The 15,694-nt window shown below is 47.1% G+C and overlaps 1 protein-coding gene across 1 annotated transcript in view; it reads right to left on the bottom strand.

The window, feature by feature from the left end:
• The window catches only part of LOC143929798 (ovostatin-like), a 214,208-nt gene that overhangs the window by 52,619 nt on the left and 145,895 nt on the right, over window positions 1–15,694 (bottom strand). Inside the window, exons 23-24 of the mRNA XM_077453774.1 lie at window positions 10,678–10,801; window positions 2,931–3,049 (exon numbers count right to left, since the gene is read on the bottom strand). Coding sequence (XP_077309900.1) covers window positions 2,931–3,049; window positions 10,678–10,801 — 243 coding nt within the window. The remainder of the gene's footprint in view (window positions 1–2,930; window positions 3,050–10,677; window positions 10,802–15,694) is intronic.

Raw genomic sequence — 15,694 nt, 5'->3', positions numbered from 1 at the left:
AATAAATAAAAGAGACAATATAAAAATAGCTGTAGCTTATATATGGCTTATATAGAGATAAAAAACCCCCCCTGCAATAATGAATGTCAATAAATCTGTGACCATAAAAAGAATTATAAGGCTTCAATGATTGCAATTTCCTATTAACATCCATAGGGGGCGTATAATCCCATACAATGCATGTGTAGGTCATACACAGAGCACCCAGAAAAGAAGCCACCACCAGTTGCAAAGACCTGCTAGACTCTTAGCCCATGTTCACACCGGTCCAACTCCTCATGCGATTTGACAGTTCCAAATCCACTCATGTCGCAGCGATTATGAAAAATGTTCTGCACTACTTTTTACCAATTTAATTGTGACTTGCATAGACTTCTGTTAGATAAAGTCGCAAGCAGCAATGAATTTGGCAGTGCAAATTGCACTGATGCGTGGCTTTGAAATTGCACTCAAGTAGTGCGATTTCAAAGCCGCACTGTTGTGAATCAAGGCTAAGGAGCCTATTTATTATAAAAAGAAATTGTATAGTCATTTATCCAGCAAATCTTCACGTACTTTCGCTGTGTGCAAACAAATGTTCTTTAGTCTATTATATCTTCTAAAAAATGTTGTTTTAATATGGGCAGCAGTAAAATACTATATTATGGCCACTAGATCAATGCGTGGAGCATAGGAAAAATATACATATGTCACAATTTTGGAGAACACTAGAGGCAATTGGCAAATAAATGTAACCATCTATAATTGTTAAGTTGTATCATTTGTTACAAATTTGCATGTAAAAGAATACTCCTTCAGAAGATTTTGTTTTTAAAGTGGAACTATAGGCAAAACTTTTTTTTTCCATTTTGGATAGAGTAAGGGAGGGTTATAACCTGTCAGAGAACCCTGAGGGTTCTGTAATGTGGAAGGGGTGACTGTCCTGAGGGGTCTGTATTGTGAAAGGGGCGACTGTCCTGAGGGGTCTGTATTGTGGAAAGGGCTCTGTAACTGAGAGGTGACTGTCCTGAGGGGCCTGTACTGGGGAGGGGTGAATGTGCTGAGGGGCCTTTACTGGGGAGGGTTGATTGTCCTGAGGGGTTTGTATAGGGGAGGGGTATTGGTCCTGAGGGGCCTGTACTGGGGAGGGGTGTTTGTCCTAAGGCGCCTGTACTGGGGAGGGTTGATTGTCTTAAGGGGTCTGTATAGGGGAGGGGTGTTTGTCCTGAGGGGTCTGTATGGGGGGGTGATTTTCCTGCTGGGTCTGTACTGGGGAGGGGTGATTGTCCTGGGGGCCTTTACTGGGGAGGGGTGATTGTCCTGAGGGTACTTTACTGGGGAAGGGTGATTGTCCTGAGGGGCCTTTACTGGGGAGGGGTGATTGTCTTGAGGGGCCTTTACTGGGAGGGTTGATTGTGTGGAGGGGGTATGGACTGCAAGATGACTGTCCTGAAGGGTCTCTACCGGGGAGGGGTAACTGTCCAGAGTGGTCTGTATTCTGGATTTAAAAGGGTGTATGTACAGAAGGGTCAGTACTGAGGCATCTGTACTGGGGGGGGGGGGGGGGGGGCTGGTCTGTGGGGCCTGTACTTCAGAGGGGTGAATGTCCTGAGGGGCCTTTACTGGGGAGGGTTAATTATTCTGAGGGGTCTGTATAGGGGAGGGGTGATTGTCCTGAGGGTTCTGTATGGAGGGGTGATTGTCATGATGGGCATGGGTTTGTCTTGAAGGGCCTTTACTGGGGAGGGGTGATTGTCCTGAGGGGCCTTTACTGGGGAGGAGTGATTGTCCTGAGGGGCCTTTACTGGGGAGGGTTGATTGTCCTAAGGGGCCTGTTCTGGAGAGGGCTGATTGTCCTGAGGGGTCTGTATAGGGGAGGGGCGATTGTCCTGAGGGGTCTGTATAGGTTCTGCATAGGGGAGGGGTGACTGTTCTGCTCTGTGGAGGGGGGGTATGGACTGGAAGATGACTGTCCTGAAGGGTCTCTACTGGGGAGGTGTAACTGTCCAGAGTGGTCTGTAGTCTGTATTGGAAAATGGAATGGTCAGTACTGAGGCATCTGTACTGGGGGGGGGGGGGGCTGGTCTGTTCTGTGGGGTCTGTACTGGGGAAGGGTGATTGTCCTGAGGAGTCTTTACTAGGGAAGGGGGTCTGTACTAGGGAGTTACTGTCCTGATGGGTCAGTACTAGGGGGCAACTGTCCCAAAGGGGTCTGTCCTGAGGGGTCTGCACTGGGGAAGGGTCTGTACTGAGGGATCTGTAGTAAGGAGGAGGAGTATCTCTACTCAGGGATATGTAATGGGGAGGGGTGATTGTCCTGAGGGTTCTGTACTGGGGAAGGAGGTCTGCACTGGGAGATTACTATCCTGATGGTTCTGTACTGAGGGGTGACTGTCCTTAGGGGTCTGTAGTGGGGAAGAGTGTATGTACTGAACGGTCTGCACTGAGGAGGTCTGTACTGGTTTGCTGGGGGGTGGGGTCGGTTTGTACTGAGAAAGGGGGGTCTGTATTGAGGGGTCTGCGCTGGGAAGAGGTGTCTGTACTAAAGAGTCTGTGCTTGTGTACTGTACGGGGGGGGGGGATTCTGTCTGCACTAAGGAGTCTGTACAGGGTGTTTAGGCTGGGAGGGGGATTTAGAAAAGTCAGGGAAGATGTGTACTTTGGAGTGAATAGGCTTGATGGGGGGGGGGGGGGGGGGATTGGGGGGAGGATTGTGGTATATGTGTATAGAAGGAGTAGAGGAATAGGCTCAGGTTTTATTTAACCATGGCCTGATTTAATTGGACATTTACATATTTTACTAATCCGCTTGAGCTCTGCGCAAACTGCTGATGCTATATAAATCCTGTATAACAGTATTAACTGGCTATATTAATAATGAACTGAACTACACTGTTGTGGCAAATAACACATGCGCTATAACTTAGTGAATTGAGCCTATAACTTATTACCTCTGAATTGACTTTCAATATGATTTTGTCTGAGCGGGACGGCTGGCTGTCATCGTTGGCTCCATCACATGTATCAGAGATCTTCTTTGTTCTTGCCGTAATTCCGATGTTTAATTTGCCTTTAAAAGATATAAAATAAGGGAATCTCAATGTTGCGTCATTTGCCAAAATGGACAATTTTGTGAACCGATGTTAAATTCAGAATATGTGTATCGCTTGAACCATATATAGTGTGTGTAATATATATATATATATATATATATATATATATATATATATATATATATATTGTGACAGAGCGAGGCTCTGTCCCTATGAAATTGGAGGAAAACGAGACGCAGACACAGAGTTTGCATATCTCCAGCCCTGTGTCTGGGTCTTGATGTTAACGAGCAGGGTGTGTGCCCAGCTGCATATAAGCCATATAAATGAAGGGCTGTTGGTGTAGGAGGGAGAAGTGTGAGCAGCTTGCTGCTGGTTGAAGAGTGGTTTGCCCTGTGGGAGACTGTAGTCCGTGTAAGGGACTGGGAAAGGCTGACAAACCTTGAGAGTCAGGAAGACTAAGGAAGTCGGTGAGTCCAGGGGGCTGGAAAGAGTTGACAAATCTGTTGGGAGCAAGCAGAGGAACTGTTGACAATTGAGAGCCAGGTGGCTTGGTATATTCATTTGTGTGCTGAATGAATTTAAACCCCTGCGTGGGATTACTGGATGAACTAATATTTTGTTTTCTTATAATAAACGTGGGCTACCAGGCCCTTAACCATAAAACGCCTGCCTGATGTAGACTAAAACGTGCATCTACCAATTGTGCTTAATCACCCGAACATTACAAGTGGTGCTCGAATGCGGGCATGTAGACGGTGGAGTCCGGGTCCTTGCTCCATGGTGAGTCGCATCAGGAACTACTGCTAGCTGTGTGTGGCAGCCAGGCGAACAGCATTGCATATACGTTTATTTGATGGACTGTGTTGCATGTGGGTTGTGTACCTGTGAAGGAAGAATCAAACATCAGATTTTTTTTTTTTTTCTCCTTCTTTGCTGAGAACTGTTACAAGCTGCTGTGTGCATGTGATTGCAAGGATGGGACGGTCAAATAAAAAAAAGGAAGCAATCCTTGCTAAAGCCAGAGAGCGGCTATTGTGGCTAGAGGGTATTTCACCACATGCCCCAGCCACACCAGAGAATTTGTCTGAGTCTGACATCGCTGTGATCTGGGGTAAATTGATCATGTCACCCCGAGTTAAAGGAGAAGTGAAAGAGGATGTTGTTCCTGGCAGCCTGAGCCCAAAGGTGCCACAGCATGACGCAAGGAGGCCTCTGCGCTGCATTAGTTGTAGTGAGTGGGGACATGCTGTTGCCCATTGCCCCTTGTCACAGGAATGTTTGTGGAATAACCAAGCTGGATGGGAGGTTGATGAATTCTGGAGCTCATCTACTAATGATTGTGATCAGCTGTGTCCTCAGAAGTGGTATCCAATGGCAACGAGTGAGAGCCAGTCATGGAGGAGATGCCAAGAAGTGAGCTCAGCATGGCCTGAGAAGATGTCTCCACCTTGTAGGACCAGTAAAAAGGGGCCAGTGACATGTGAGACAGCGAATGAATGGTTCCAGCGGAATCGCAAAGAGTCTGGTGCACTGCAAGGGGCTGAGATCTTGGCCTCTGACTATGTGCAACCCATGCTGCCTACAGAGGAGGTGGGAGACTTCCTTGTAAGATTTGAAAAAGTTGCTGTAAAGAGAAAATGGCCTAGGGACCGGTGGCCAAAACTGTTGCAAACCTTATTGCGGATAGAGTTCCGGTCGGTTTACCATTTGATGGATGGGGACCAGGATGACTATCGCAAGTTTAAAGAGGAAATCCTTCTTAGAGGAGAGTTCCGTCGTATCATGGGCCGCCAGCAATGCTCCAGGATGGGAGAAGTGTCGCCGGAAGTCCTAGGAATTGGAAATCCAGAGAAACGTAAGGTTTTCTGTCATGGCCGCTTAGGCAAAGGGGTCAGTCCCGAAAGGAGAGTACATCAGCTTGAATCCTGCATGAGTTATAGCCAACCAGCTTTGGAGCGCAAGTCTGCAGTTACCCCTAGCAACAAGGATCTTGTGTTACCTACAGGGGGCGTCAGTGGGTCCAGAAAGGCTGCAGTTTTGCTCCATGGCCACATGGGGGAGTCAGCCTATAGAGACACCACACCAGTGGAACAACGCACTCAAGTGAAGGCTATGACATCAGCTGCAGGAACTGGTAAGACTGTTTCAGTTTATGATGCTGAATCCAGTGAAGTGGGAGTATGTCCAGTGGGGAGATCCGCAGTACAAATGGACATAGACTTTCTGCATTGTGCTACCCAGAGCAGTGGGGAGGCGCAGCGTAAAGCCCAACTAGACGCAGGGCTAAAGACTGAAAAGGACATGGGGACTCTGCATATGCCTGCTATGATCCAGCAGATGGCTGGGAAAATTGAGCTAGGGGTGACCAAAACAGTGCTGGTACCATGTTCCCTAGTGATAGCTGCTGCAGGGTTGCCCAGGGAAACTTCCAAGGAGCTTGCAGTGTTGGAGCAGAGAGTTTCCCAGGTCAGCTATGGAGCTGCCTAAATAGGCAAAAGTGCCCCTTTACAGAGAGCAGGTGCTGTGAAGAGTCGCTCAGAGGTTATGGTGGCTCATAAACAAACCACAAAAACAGCAGTTGTGTCTACATGTAATGAGAATACTAATGATCGTACTAACAAAAGTGATACTATTGCTAAACGTGATGAGTGTAATGACATTGAAACATGTATTTCTTGTAATGTCATATCTGAGAGTGAGGTTGGTAATGTGTTCACTACCAGTGATGAGAGTAGGAGATCTCCCATGACAGGCAGAGACACAGGATTGTCCATGGAAGTCTCATGGGGTCTCCATGTGTTGGAGTCAGAGGCTGCCCAGGATGGCTCTGGTGCTATGCTGGTGGAACAAGGGGGGACTAATTCACACAGTGAGAGCGTGTGGGCGCAGCCCCACAACCCTACAGGTAGCCCAGTGGGCAAGGGGTTAATTGAGCCTGAAAAAGTTGAGTGTACAAAGCTGAATGTGTCTGTAATGCCACCAGAAAAAGGTGTTCAAAATGGTGTGCTGCACCAAGCTTTAGGTGATGAAGCATCACCCCAATGCAACGTTGATAAAAGTATGGTGTCACAAAATGATGTATATAGAAGTGAGGAATGTGCAGTTAAAGCTAATGAATCCCAGGTTTCTGTGCGGCTTTCTACAGCAGGTGATGCAACGCTGTGGAACACCCATGGTGGAACCACAATGGACTGGGACAGCTGGGCCAAACAATTGCTAGCCATGCTGGATAAGGCTAACTTAAGTAACAAGGGTGTGGACACAACTGCTATGCCAGACAGGGGGATCGCCGACCCGCAGGTGGTTGAGGGCGTCTTGGTCCCTGCAAAGGTTGCTGCCCTCCCCTTTGAAGAAACAGTTCAGGGCACTGGCATCGCAGATGTGTTGTCCACAGCCCCACAGCTAAATGATATTGAGTATCAAAGTGATAGTGTGACTTGTAATGACCTGCAGAGGCTCACCAACACTGGTGCAGAAGGGATAAGTGTGAGACATGTGTCTGACAGCTCTCCAGGGGAGAAACAGTCTGTGATGATGAGTACCTCCAAGGAGGATGAGGTCTCTTCAAATGTCTCACCCTCTCAACCTGCAGTCGCTGAGCCCCTCCATGTCTTGGACAGGGTAGAAGACCCTAGAAAGTTCTGGTGTTTAGACATGGGATGTTTAGAGATGACAGAAACTTTACTAGAAATGCTAGAGTTGGTAAAGATGAACTTACTGTATACTTGGGTATCTCCACCGCAGTTGGACCAGGTGGTGCTGCGTAGCACCAATGGGTGGAGCCAAGTGGTACAGGCAGTGCTGGGAAACCTTGACCAACAGTGGAATTGGTGGGACCAATGGTTACCCATTTGGCACAGGATCTCCAGATTCTCTGTGAGCGTACTTCTAGTTATTGATTGGTATGGAAGGCACGCGAGAGAACTGCTTGAGATATCAGAGGTCTCTCCGTCTGATGCGATGACTAGAAACATCTCTGCTGGTGTGGTCCGAGGTGTGGCGGAGCAGTTGTCAGTAGAGGGCGCAGATACTGCCTTACCCGCTAGGCCTCATGAGAAAGAACGGCCCAGAATGGACTCTGCAGTAGCAGAGATGCTTTCTGTCACTGGCCCAGAGGTACAAGTTAAGGTGCCCGGAGACACTATGGGAGAAAGTGTTAAGGTTGGTTGCCGTAACAATGTAATGTGTACACCTGAAAAAAATGGTTTATGCTTGGGTCAGGGTAGTTTGTTAGAACAGGTACCCATGGAGTGTTGGACAACGGGTGAGATGGAGCTGTGCTATGGTCCCGTCGGATGTAGTCCCTCCTCAGGTCTTCTTCTAACAAACACTGAATTGGAAAGCTGTGATCTGTTAAGAGTTCGTTCTGTAAACAATGATTTGGTTGCAGTGGGTACCAAGAAAAACTGTTTTGAACCAGAAATACCGATGGTGAAGGGTAAAATGGGTATTTGTAAGTTGAAAGGAGGGATCAAGGAAGGCAGAGTTCCCCCAAGAAAAGTGAATGAGCCTAGGGACCCCAAAAGAAGAGGAAGGCTGAGTATAGGACAATATAGGAACCTGTTAAGATCCAGGGGGGAATGTTCCTGGAAGCGCACCCGGAAAAAGGGTTGGGCCTACGTGGCTGACAGCCAGCACAGAGGTGTCCCAACCATCGTGATGGGTGCTGGTGTTCCTCCCTCCGGATCGAAACAAAGGGGGGGGATATGTGACAGAGCGAGGCTCTGTCCCTATGAAATTGGAGGAAAACGAGACGCAGACACAGAGTTTGCATATCTCCAGCCCTGTGTCTGGGTCTTGATGTTAACGAGCAGGGTGTGTGCCCAGCTGCATATAAGCCATATAAATGAAGGGCTGTTGGTGTAGGAGGGAGAAGTGTGAGCAGCTTGCTGCTGGTTGAAGAGTGGTTTGCCCTGTGGGAGACTGTAGTCCGTGTAAGGGACTGGGAAAGGCTGACAAACCTTGAGAGTCAGGAAGACTAAGGAAGTCGGTGAGTCCAGGGGGCTGGAAAGAGTTGACAAATCTGTTGGGAGCAAGCAGAGGAACTGTTGACAATTGAGAGCCAGGTGGCTTGGTATATTCATTTGTGTGCTGAATGAATTTAAACCCCTGCGTGGGATTACTGGATGAACTAATATTTTGTTTTCTTATAATAAACGTGGGCTACCAGGCCCTTAACCATAAAACGCCTGCCTGATGTAGACTAAAACGTGCATCTACCAATTGTGCTTAATCACCCGAACATTACAATATATATATATACACACACACACACACACACATATTGTGAGATGCTTCCCACACTCTGCTCAGAACAGGCCTCACCATTGTAGACCAAAGAAGTTGATGACAAGCAGACTAAGGACATGGATTACAGGAACCATGTCCTGTGGTCTGATGAGACCTAGATAAAACTTATTTGGTTTAGTTGCTGTCAAGTGTGTGTAGTAGCAACCAGGTGAGGAGTCCAAAGACAAGTGTGTCTTGCCTACAGTCAAGCATGGTGGTGGGGGTGTCATGGTCTGAGGCTGCATGAGTGCTGCTGGCACTGGGGAGCTACAGTTCATTGAGGGAACCGTGAATGCCAACATGAACTGTGACATACTGAAGCAGAGCATGATCCCCCTCCCTTCAGAGATTGGGCTGCAGCGCAGTATTCCAACATGGTAACGACCCCAAACACACCTCCAAGGGGGCCATTGCCTTGCTAAAGAAGCTGAGGGTAAAGGTGATGGACTGGCCAAGCATGTCTTCAGACCTAAACCCTATTGAGATCTGTTAAAGTGGCACTCTGTTTTAAAGGGGCACTCTGGTGTAAGGGGAAACAGTGTGTACTCTGATGCAAGGAGGGACTCTGATGTAAATAGAGGGTTCATCCTTATTGCTGCACTTTATATGCTGTTTTGTAGGTTAGTTACTCCTGACCCCTGCACTCTATAAATTATGTTGTAAATTACATGACCTATTGATTAGGGGGTGCAAATTACTTGCCTTGCCCTAGGCGCTGACAACCCATGCTACATCACTGACCATGAATACACCCCTTTAGAAATACACTTGGTTCATTTTTAAGTAATTCAGACCAGGCAACTCTTCTTGAAACAAAAATAGCATGTGTTCTTTAAAGTGACACTATAAATGCTCCGATAGGACATACTCCGATCATGTGTAGAGAATTCTGATTGGACAAAGTTCCACGCATGCTCAGATCAAATTCCTACATCAAAGCTATTGGCTACTAGGCTGAACGTAGTCCCATCATAACGAAATTACGTCATCACGTTCTGAATGATCGGATTTTCCGACAACTTTGTCTGACCGTGTGTATGCAACAGTTTCGGACAAGATCCGTCGGACAAAATCTGACGAATTTGGTTGTCGGAATCTCCGACCGTGTGTACAAGAGCTAAGGGCACTTTCACATATAGGCGGTGGGGGCATCGGCGGTAAAGAGGCGCTAGTCTTTTTAGCAGCTCTTTTCAGTCCCTAGCGGGATGCTTTTAACCCCTGCTAGCGGCTGATGAAGGGTTAAAAGTGCCCGCCAAACAACACTGCTGAGCAATGCTGACTTTTGAGTTCAATGGCAGGAACCGTGGAGGAGCGGTACACCGCTCCCAAACCGCCCCAAACATGCGGCTTGCAGGACTTTTTCTGGCATCCTGAAAGTGCACCGCTCCAGTGTGAAAGCACTAAGGCCTTCAAACTGGAGTGACAGGAGAGGCGCTTTACAGGCGCTATTTTTAGCGCTAAAATTCCTCAGTGTGAAAGTAGCCTAAGTGATATCCTTTTTTTGCAAAAATAATCCATACACATCCATTACTTAACCCCCTCATTATGAGGGTAAGGGCCAGTTCACACCACACGCGGTCCAGTGCAATTTTTTTCTGCATCAAAAACGCATGGGACATAGGTTTTATGGTTTCCAATGGCATAGTTTACACCAGTGTGGTCAGTTCCAGGGCTTTCCAGTTCAAGAAAAATAAGTTGAACATGCTGCATTTTCCCTGCTCTAGACTGTACTGGAACGTAGTAAAACATATCAAAAACGCACTGCAATGCGCCAAAAATGTATTAAAAACTTAAATGCAAAAGCGCATCAGGAATAGATCTGGAGTGTGTTTTTGTGGTATGAATCAGCCCTAAAACTATTGCTAACGCCTGAAAACAATTTTGCAACTGACAATCTGGCACTAACTGACACTAGCTGGGAGAGACACTGACTGACTCAAGGGGCGTACACAGGGGCCGAATGTTGGGCAGCATTGGCCGGTTCAATAGAAACTTGCCAGTATTCGGCCCGTGTGTATGGCAGCTAGTCTTTCCCCTGGCGTCTTTTGAAGGGGCAAGACGGAAAAAGGTATACGACCGGCATCCCATCAACGTCTTAGCCACAAAAGAGCGCTGACTGTTATGCTTTGGCGAGGGGTGGGGGGGCGGGCTGCCCTCCTGTCAAAACATAATAGCTCGGAGGAGGAGAATTCGCTACAAAATGACATGTACACTTTAACAGAAATTCAATTTAAAGAAAAACTCCTGTGTGAGAACAATCTGGTGGAAGTAAACTTTTGGAAAGGTATTCCCAAGTAAAAGAAAGTCTAGTTGCTCCATTAGAAGAGAATAAAAATCAGGTCTGGGTCCTTACCTATTTTTCTAAATGAGATTGCTACTGTCCAGAAGACTTTCTGCTGGCTGCCGACACATTGCTGTAACTTGTTGTCCAGAGGGGTCACCTGATAATCCTCAGAATCATCCACTTGTATTTCAACCTGTGCATAGAATAAGAGATCATTTATAATCCAGACTTGTTTGCTATTTAGTATAAGAAATCATTGATAGGAGTTCCTTTACCTCCCTGGGGCCCAACCTGTGGCCATTTGGTGCTCAGCATGCGCCCCTTTGGTTCTCAGTGTGTGGCCCTTTGTTGTTCAATGTGCGCCCCTTTGTAGCTCAGTGTGCGCCCCTTTGTTGTTCAATGTGCGCCCCTTTGTTGTTCAATGTGCGGCTCTTTCGAGGCTCAACGTGCAGCCATCTGCCACTCAATGTGCGGCCTTTTGGTACTTAATGTGCAACCCCTGGGTGTTGTCCATTTCCTTTTTTCTTTTTATGTATTTTTTTTCTCTGACCTTATATAATTGATCTTGTTGAGAAGAATATCAAATGTGGCACCAGTCATTTTTAACTGGGCTGTAGGGAGCACTAATGTGGAAACATTGCTTTGCAAATGGGCTTGTCAGGTCACCTTGAGGCGAGGTGACAGGTGCACACCGTAGGGATCAGGAGTGCACCAGGAGCGAAAAAAGGGAAAAACTGCGCTACGGAATACAAATGGTATTGAACGGAAGCTGCAATTCAAATGTACACCAAGAATACACCAAACAGAAATAGAAAAAAGAAAGAACTGCGCTAACCACGAATACCCAACGTGAGTAGGGTATGTATATGTGCCAGACCCACGATATGGGTCTTAGTATCTTAATGTCTCCAAGACCACCTCCAAAATATAGTGCAAACCATATACAAATAAGTGCGATTTAAATACAAAAACAAACCATAAATGCGTGTCAATAGTGTGAGTTCCCAAACACAATATGAGTATATCAAACTCAGTGCATATACCTCTAGAAAATAAAAAATTTTTAAAAAATAGAATAGAATATGAAAAAAATGTTTGCAATTTTTTTACATAAATGAACTAACAGGAAAAGAGATTGTATTTAGAGACACTCTATATAATGTCCATATAGTCATGTATCAAAAAATAATAATAGACTGTCCATATAGTAAACAAAACACCAGTGAAGTGAAGCTTCAAGTGGAGTACAGCAGTGAAGAACAATCCTCAAACAGCTGAGTTATAAGTACACAAATTAAAATCTTCTCCAAAGATGTACTGTGCTTTTCCCATCACCGAATGTGTGAATTGGCTCCTTACCAGATCCAAGCGACCCCCCGTTACAGAGGGTCACCACAGGCGACAATAGTCAAAGGATATCCGGATAGCGATTCCTCCTCAAGCGATCCTGAATCTTTCACGCGATAGGGTTATGGCTGTTATTCCACATATCACTCCCAACTCAACGTGGTATCACATAGGGAAAAACATAGGCTCCAGATAGTGTAAAACCAAATGACTTTAATTTGCAAAAACGAACGTATACACTTACATAAAAGACTTTAAAAGCAGGTTCAAAACAGAAGCGTGCACCGGCCGGATGCACGCCAACGCAGAGACCGACCCGTCCTTCCTGGTCCAAAAAGAACGAACACGACTGGGGTGACGTCGACACGTTCGCACCGCCCTACGCGTTTCGTAATAATTTACGTCGTCCAGGGGCACGGGCGGCGTGCGACGTCACCCCTTTTATAACCATCAACTTAACCAAGCCTCGCTTTGGGTCAGCGGCCATCTTAGATATCACTTAAGCATTAGGAATCAATGTCAGATGTGCGTATCCGCAGCGAACGTCCTATGGTTGTAGACCATACCTCGTTTCCATACGAACGTCAATAGGGTTATTACCTGGAAGTGAGGCTTGGTTTATGACCATATGACGTTCGTATGGAAACGAGGTATGGTCTACAACCATAGGACGTTCGCTGCGGATACGCACATCTGACGTTCGTGATTGGTAGTGAGGCTTGGCCCATGGTCATTGATTCCTAATGCTTAAGTGATATCTAAGATGGCCGCTGACCCAAAGCGAGGCTTGGTTAAGTTGATGGTTATAAAAGGGGTGACGTCGCACGCCGCCCGTGCCCCTGGACGACGTAAATTATTACGAAACGCGTTTTTCACACATTCGGTGACCCTCTGTAACGGGGGGTCGCTTGGATCTGGTAAGGAGCCAATTCACACATTCGGTGATGGGAAAAGCACAGTACATCTTTGGAGAAGATTTTAATTTGTGTACTTATAACTCAGCTGTTTGAGGATTGTTCTTCACTGCTGTACTCCACTTGAAGCTTCACTTCACTGGTGTTTTGTTTACTATATGGACAGTCTATTATTATTTTTTGATATATGACTATATGGACATTATATAGAGTGTCTCTAAATACAATCTCTTTTCCTGTTAGTTCATTTATGTAAAAAAATTGCAAACATTTTTTTCATATTCTATTCTATTTTTTTAAAAAAATTTATTTTCTAGAGGTATATGCACTGAGTTTGATATACTCATATTGTGTTTGGGAACTCACACTATTGACACGCATTTATGGTTTGTTTTTGTATTTAAATCGCACTTATTTGTATATGGTTTGCACTATATTTTGGAGGTGGTCTTGGAGACATTAAGATACTAAGACCCATATCGTGGGTCTGGCACATATACATACCCTACTCACGTTGGGTATTCGTGGTTAGCGCAGTTCTTTCTTTTTTCTATATCAGGAGTGCACCGCAAGGTTGTGGACCCTACGGCTGACTGCTGCAGATGGGGGACAGATCCCACTGGGGTTAGAGCATAAGATTCCCTGGGGCGCGGAGTCTAAGAGCCAGCAGGTGTTCACCAGCGCCTCTAGTGGTGAGGATGGACTTGGCTTCAACTGGCTCCAGGTCGCGACCCCCAGGGTCCCCCAGCTCACACCCACAGTAGGCAACAGGAGGATAGGGATGGTGAGGGACAAAGCCAAGGTCGGGGCCACAAGCAGACAAGAATAGTCGGGGACACGCCAAAAGGTTGGGATCACAGGCAAACAGAGATAGTCAAAGACACGCCAAAGTCGGTAGCGGAAAACAGTAGAAGAGCACACGGCAGGAAACAGGAAGCTAACACACAAAGGTTGATCAGCAGGGTTGGCTAGCAGTGCACAGGTTAATATAGGGTTCCCTGATAGGGCCTGGGGTGGAGCCATGCTTAGAGGAGAGGTTATAAAAACCACCAGGTAGAAGTGGCTGGCCTCTTAGTCTGAACACATGAGGGGAGGTAAGCAAACAGGAAGATCACTGCATAACCATGACAGTACCCTCCCTCTTACGAGGCCTCCCCCTCCCCCGCCTGGGTCCAGGCTTAAAGGGAAACTCCAGATGGAACCTCCTCAACAGACGAGGAGCAAAGACCTCAGATGCAGTGATCCAAGACCTCTCCTCAGGGCCCAACCCTTTCCAAAGTACGAGGTACTGAAGAATGCCTTTACGGAGCCGGGAATCCAAAACTTGACTAACCTCGTATTTTAGATTATCCTCAGAGACCGAAACCGAGGTAGGGAGAGGACGAGAGGACTTGAGGACTAAAGGCTTTTTAGGAATGGGTAAGGGCATGAGAAGATCAGGAGCTTGAGCAGGGTCCCCCAGACCCTTAAAGATGAGCTGGGCATCCAGAACAGGACCACCAGACTGGGCAGAGGTCAGTGGATCCCTGAGGTCAGGTTGGTTAGAAGGTGACATGTCACAAGAGTCAAGCTGGATAGCTGAAACACAAACAGAATGCGAAGAACCCTGAGAAAAAGATTGAAAACCCCACCTGGCCGAATGAGGCAGTCAATGCAAAGGATGGATTGAGCCTCTTAAACGGGTTTGAATGGACATAGTAGCAGTAGGGTGAGGCCAGGTCACAGAAGGTCCTCAACAATAAGCAGGAAGCTCATTGGGCATGGGCTGGACTGGCATAACTGGTGCAGAGGCCGACTGAATAGTATTGTCAGGTGCAGCGACCATCTCAATCGCATCACAGGGCATAGCAACTGTGGAATTTGCAGACAAGTTAGCCTGGCTGTGCGTCCAAGGGAGATTAGGGACAGGCAAAGGAAAATTATTATGTGAACTGGAGTGGATGATCGACTCAGGTTCATAGGTGGGCCCCTCATCCAGAGTACCACATGACCTAGAGAGTGCATCAATCCGACTATTGCAGGGCGCATCCCAGAGATCGCTACATACAGCGGGAAGAGCAGAAGATACTGGGATGGTGGTAACAGGAAGTTTCTCTTTTGGGGTACCCTTGAGTAGGCAGGAAGAGGAACAGGAGGAACCCCAAGCCAGGATCTGTCCAGCAGACCAGTCAACGTGTGGAGAATGGAGCCGTAACCAAGGAAGACCTAATATGATAGGAGATGAAGCCTTAGGTAAGACAAGGAAGGATATCCACTCCTGGTGGAGTGTCCCTACTGACATCTTAACAGGAAGGGTCTGGAAGTAGATAGGGCCCCCTGGGAGAACCGTGTCATCAATCGCCAAGACCACCAATGGCGTTGTAAGGGGCCAAAGGGTAAGTCTCATGGAGGATGCAGTTTCCCAATCCATGAAATTGGCAGCGGCTCCGGAATCCAGATGTGCTGAGACCGAATGAGAGGAAGCACCAACATGAGGCAACACAGAAAGGAGAAGACGAGAAGGTGAAGGTGATATTTCAGGGTCTAATACTCCACCTTCCAGATGTATTAGCCCTGAGCGTTTTTCCGGACGAAGAGAACAAGTGTCACGGAAATGATCTTTGGCCCCACAATAGAGGCATAGGCCCAGAGTTCTGCGCCTAGCACGTTCTTCGGGAGATAACTTAGTCCAGCCCAACTGCATAGGTTCCTCGGTAGGCAGGGAGTGCTCCTCGGATCGAAGAGAAGGGACTGGGGGCTCAGGCTGCCTAAAGAACGGGGGGTGCTGGCGTCTTTTTTCCAGGGCCCTCTCCTGAAAGCAAATATCGATCTGGTTACACAAGGTG

Source organism: Lithobates pipiens, unplaced genomic scaffold (genome assembly GCF_037356315.1).
Source record: "Lithobates pipiens isolate NorthernLeopardFrog02 unplaced genomic scaffold, aLitPip1_a1.2 Scaffold_25, whole genome shotgun sequence".
NCBI classification, from domain to species: Eukaryota; Metazoa; Chordata; class Amphibia; order Anura; family Ranidae; genus Lithobates; species Lithobates pipiens.
The sequence above is the reverse complement of the archived record's forward strand: the minus strand, read 5'-3'. Positions and strand labels throughout refer to the sequence as shown.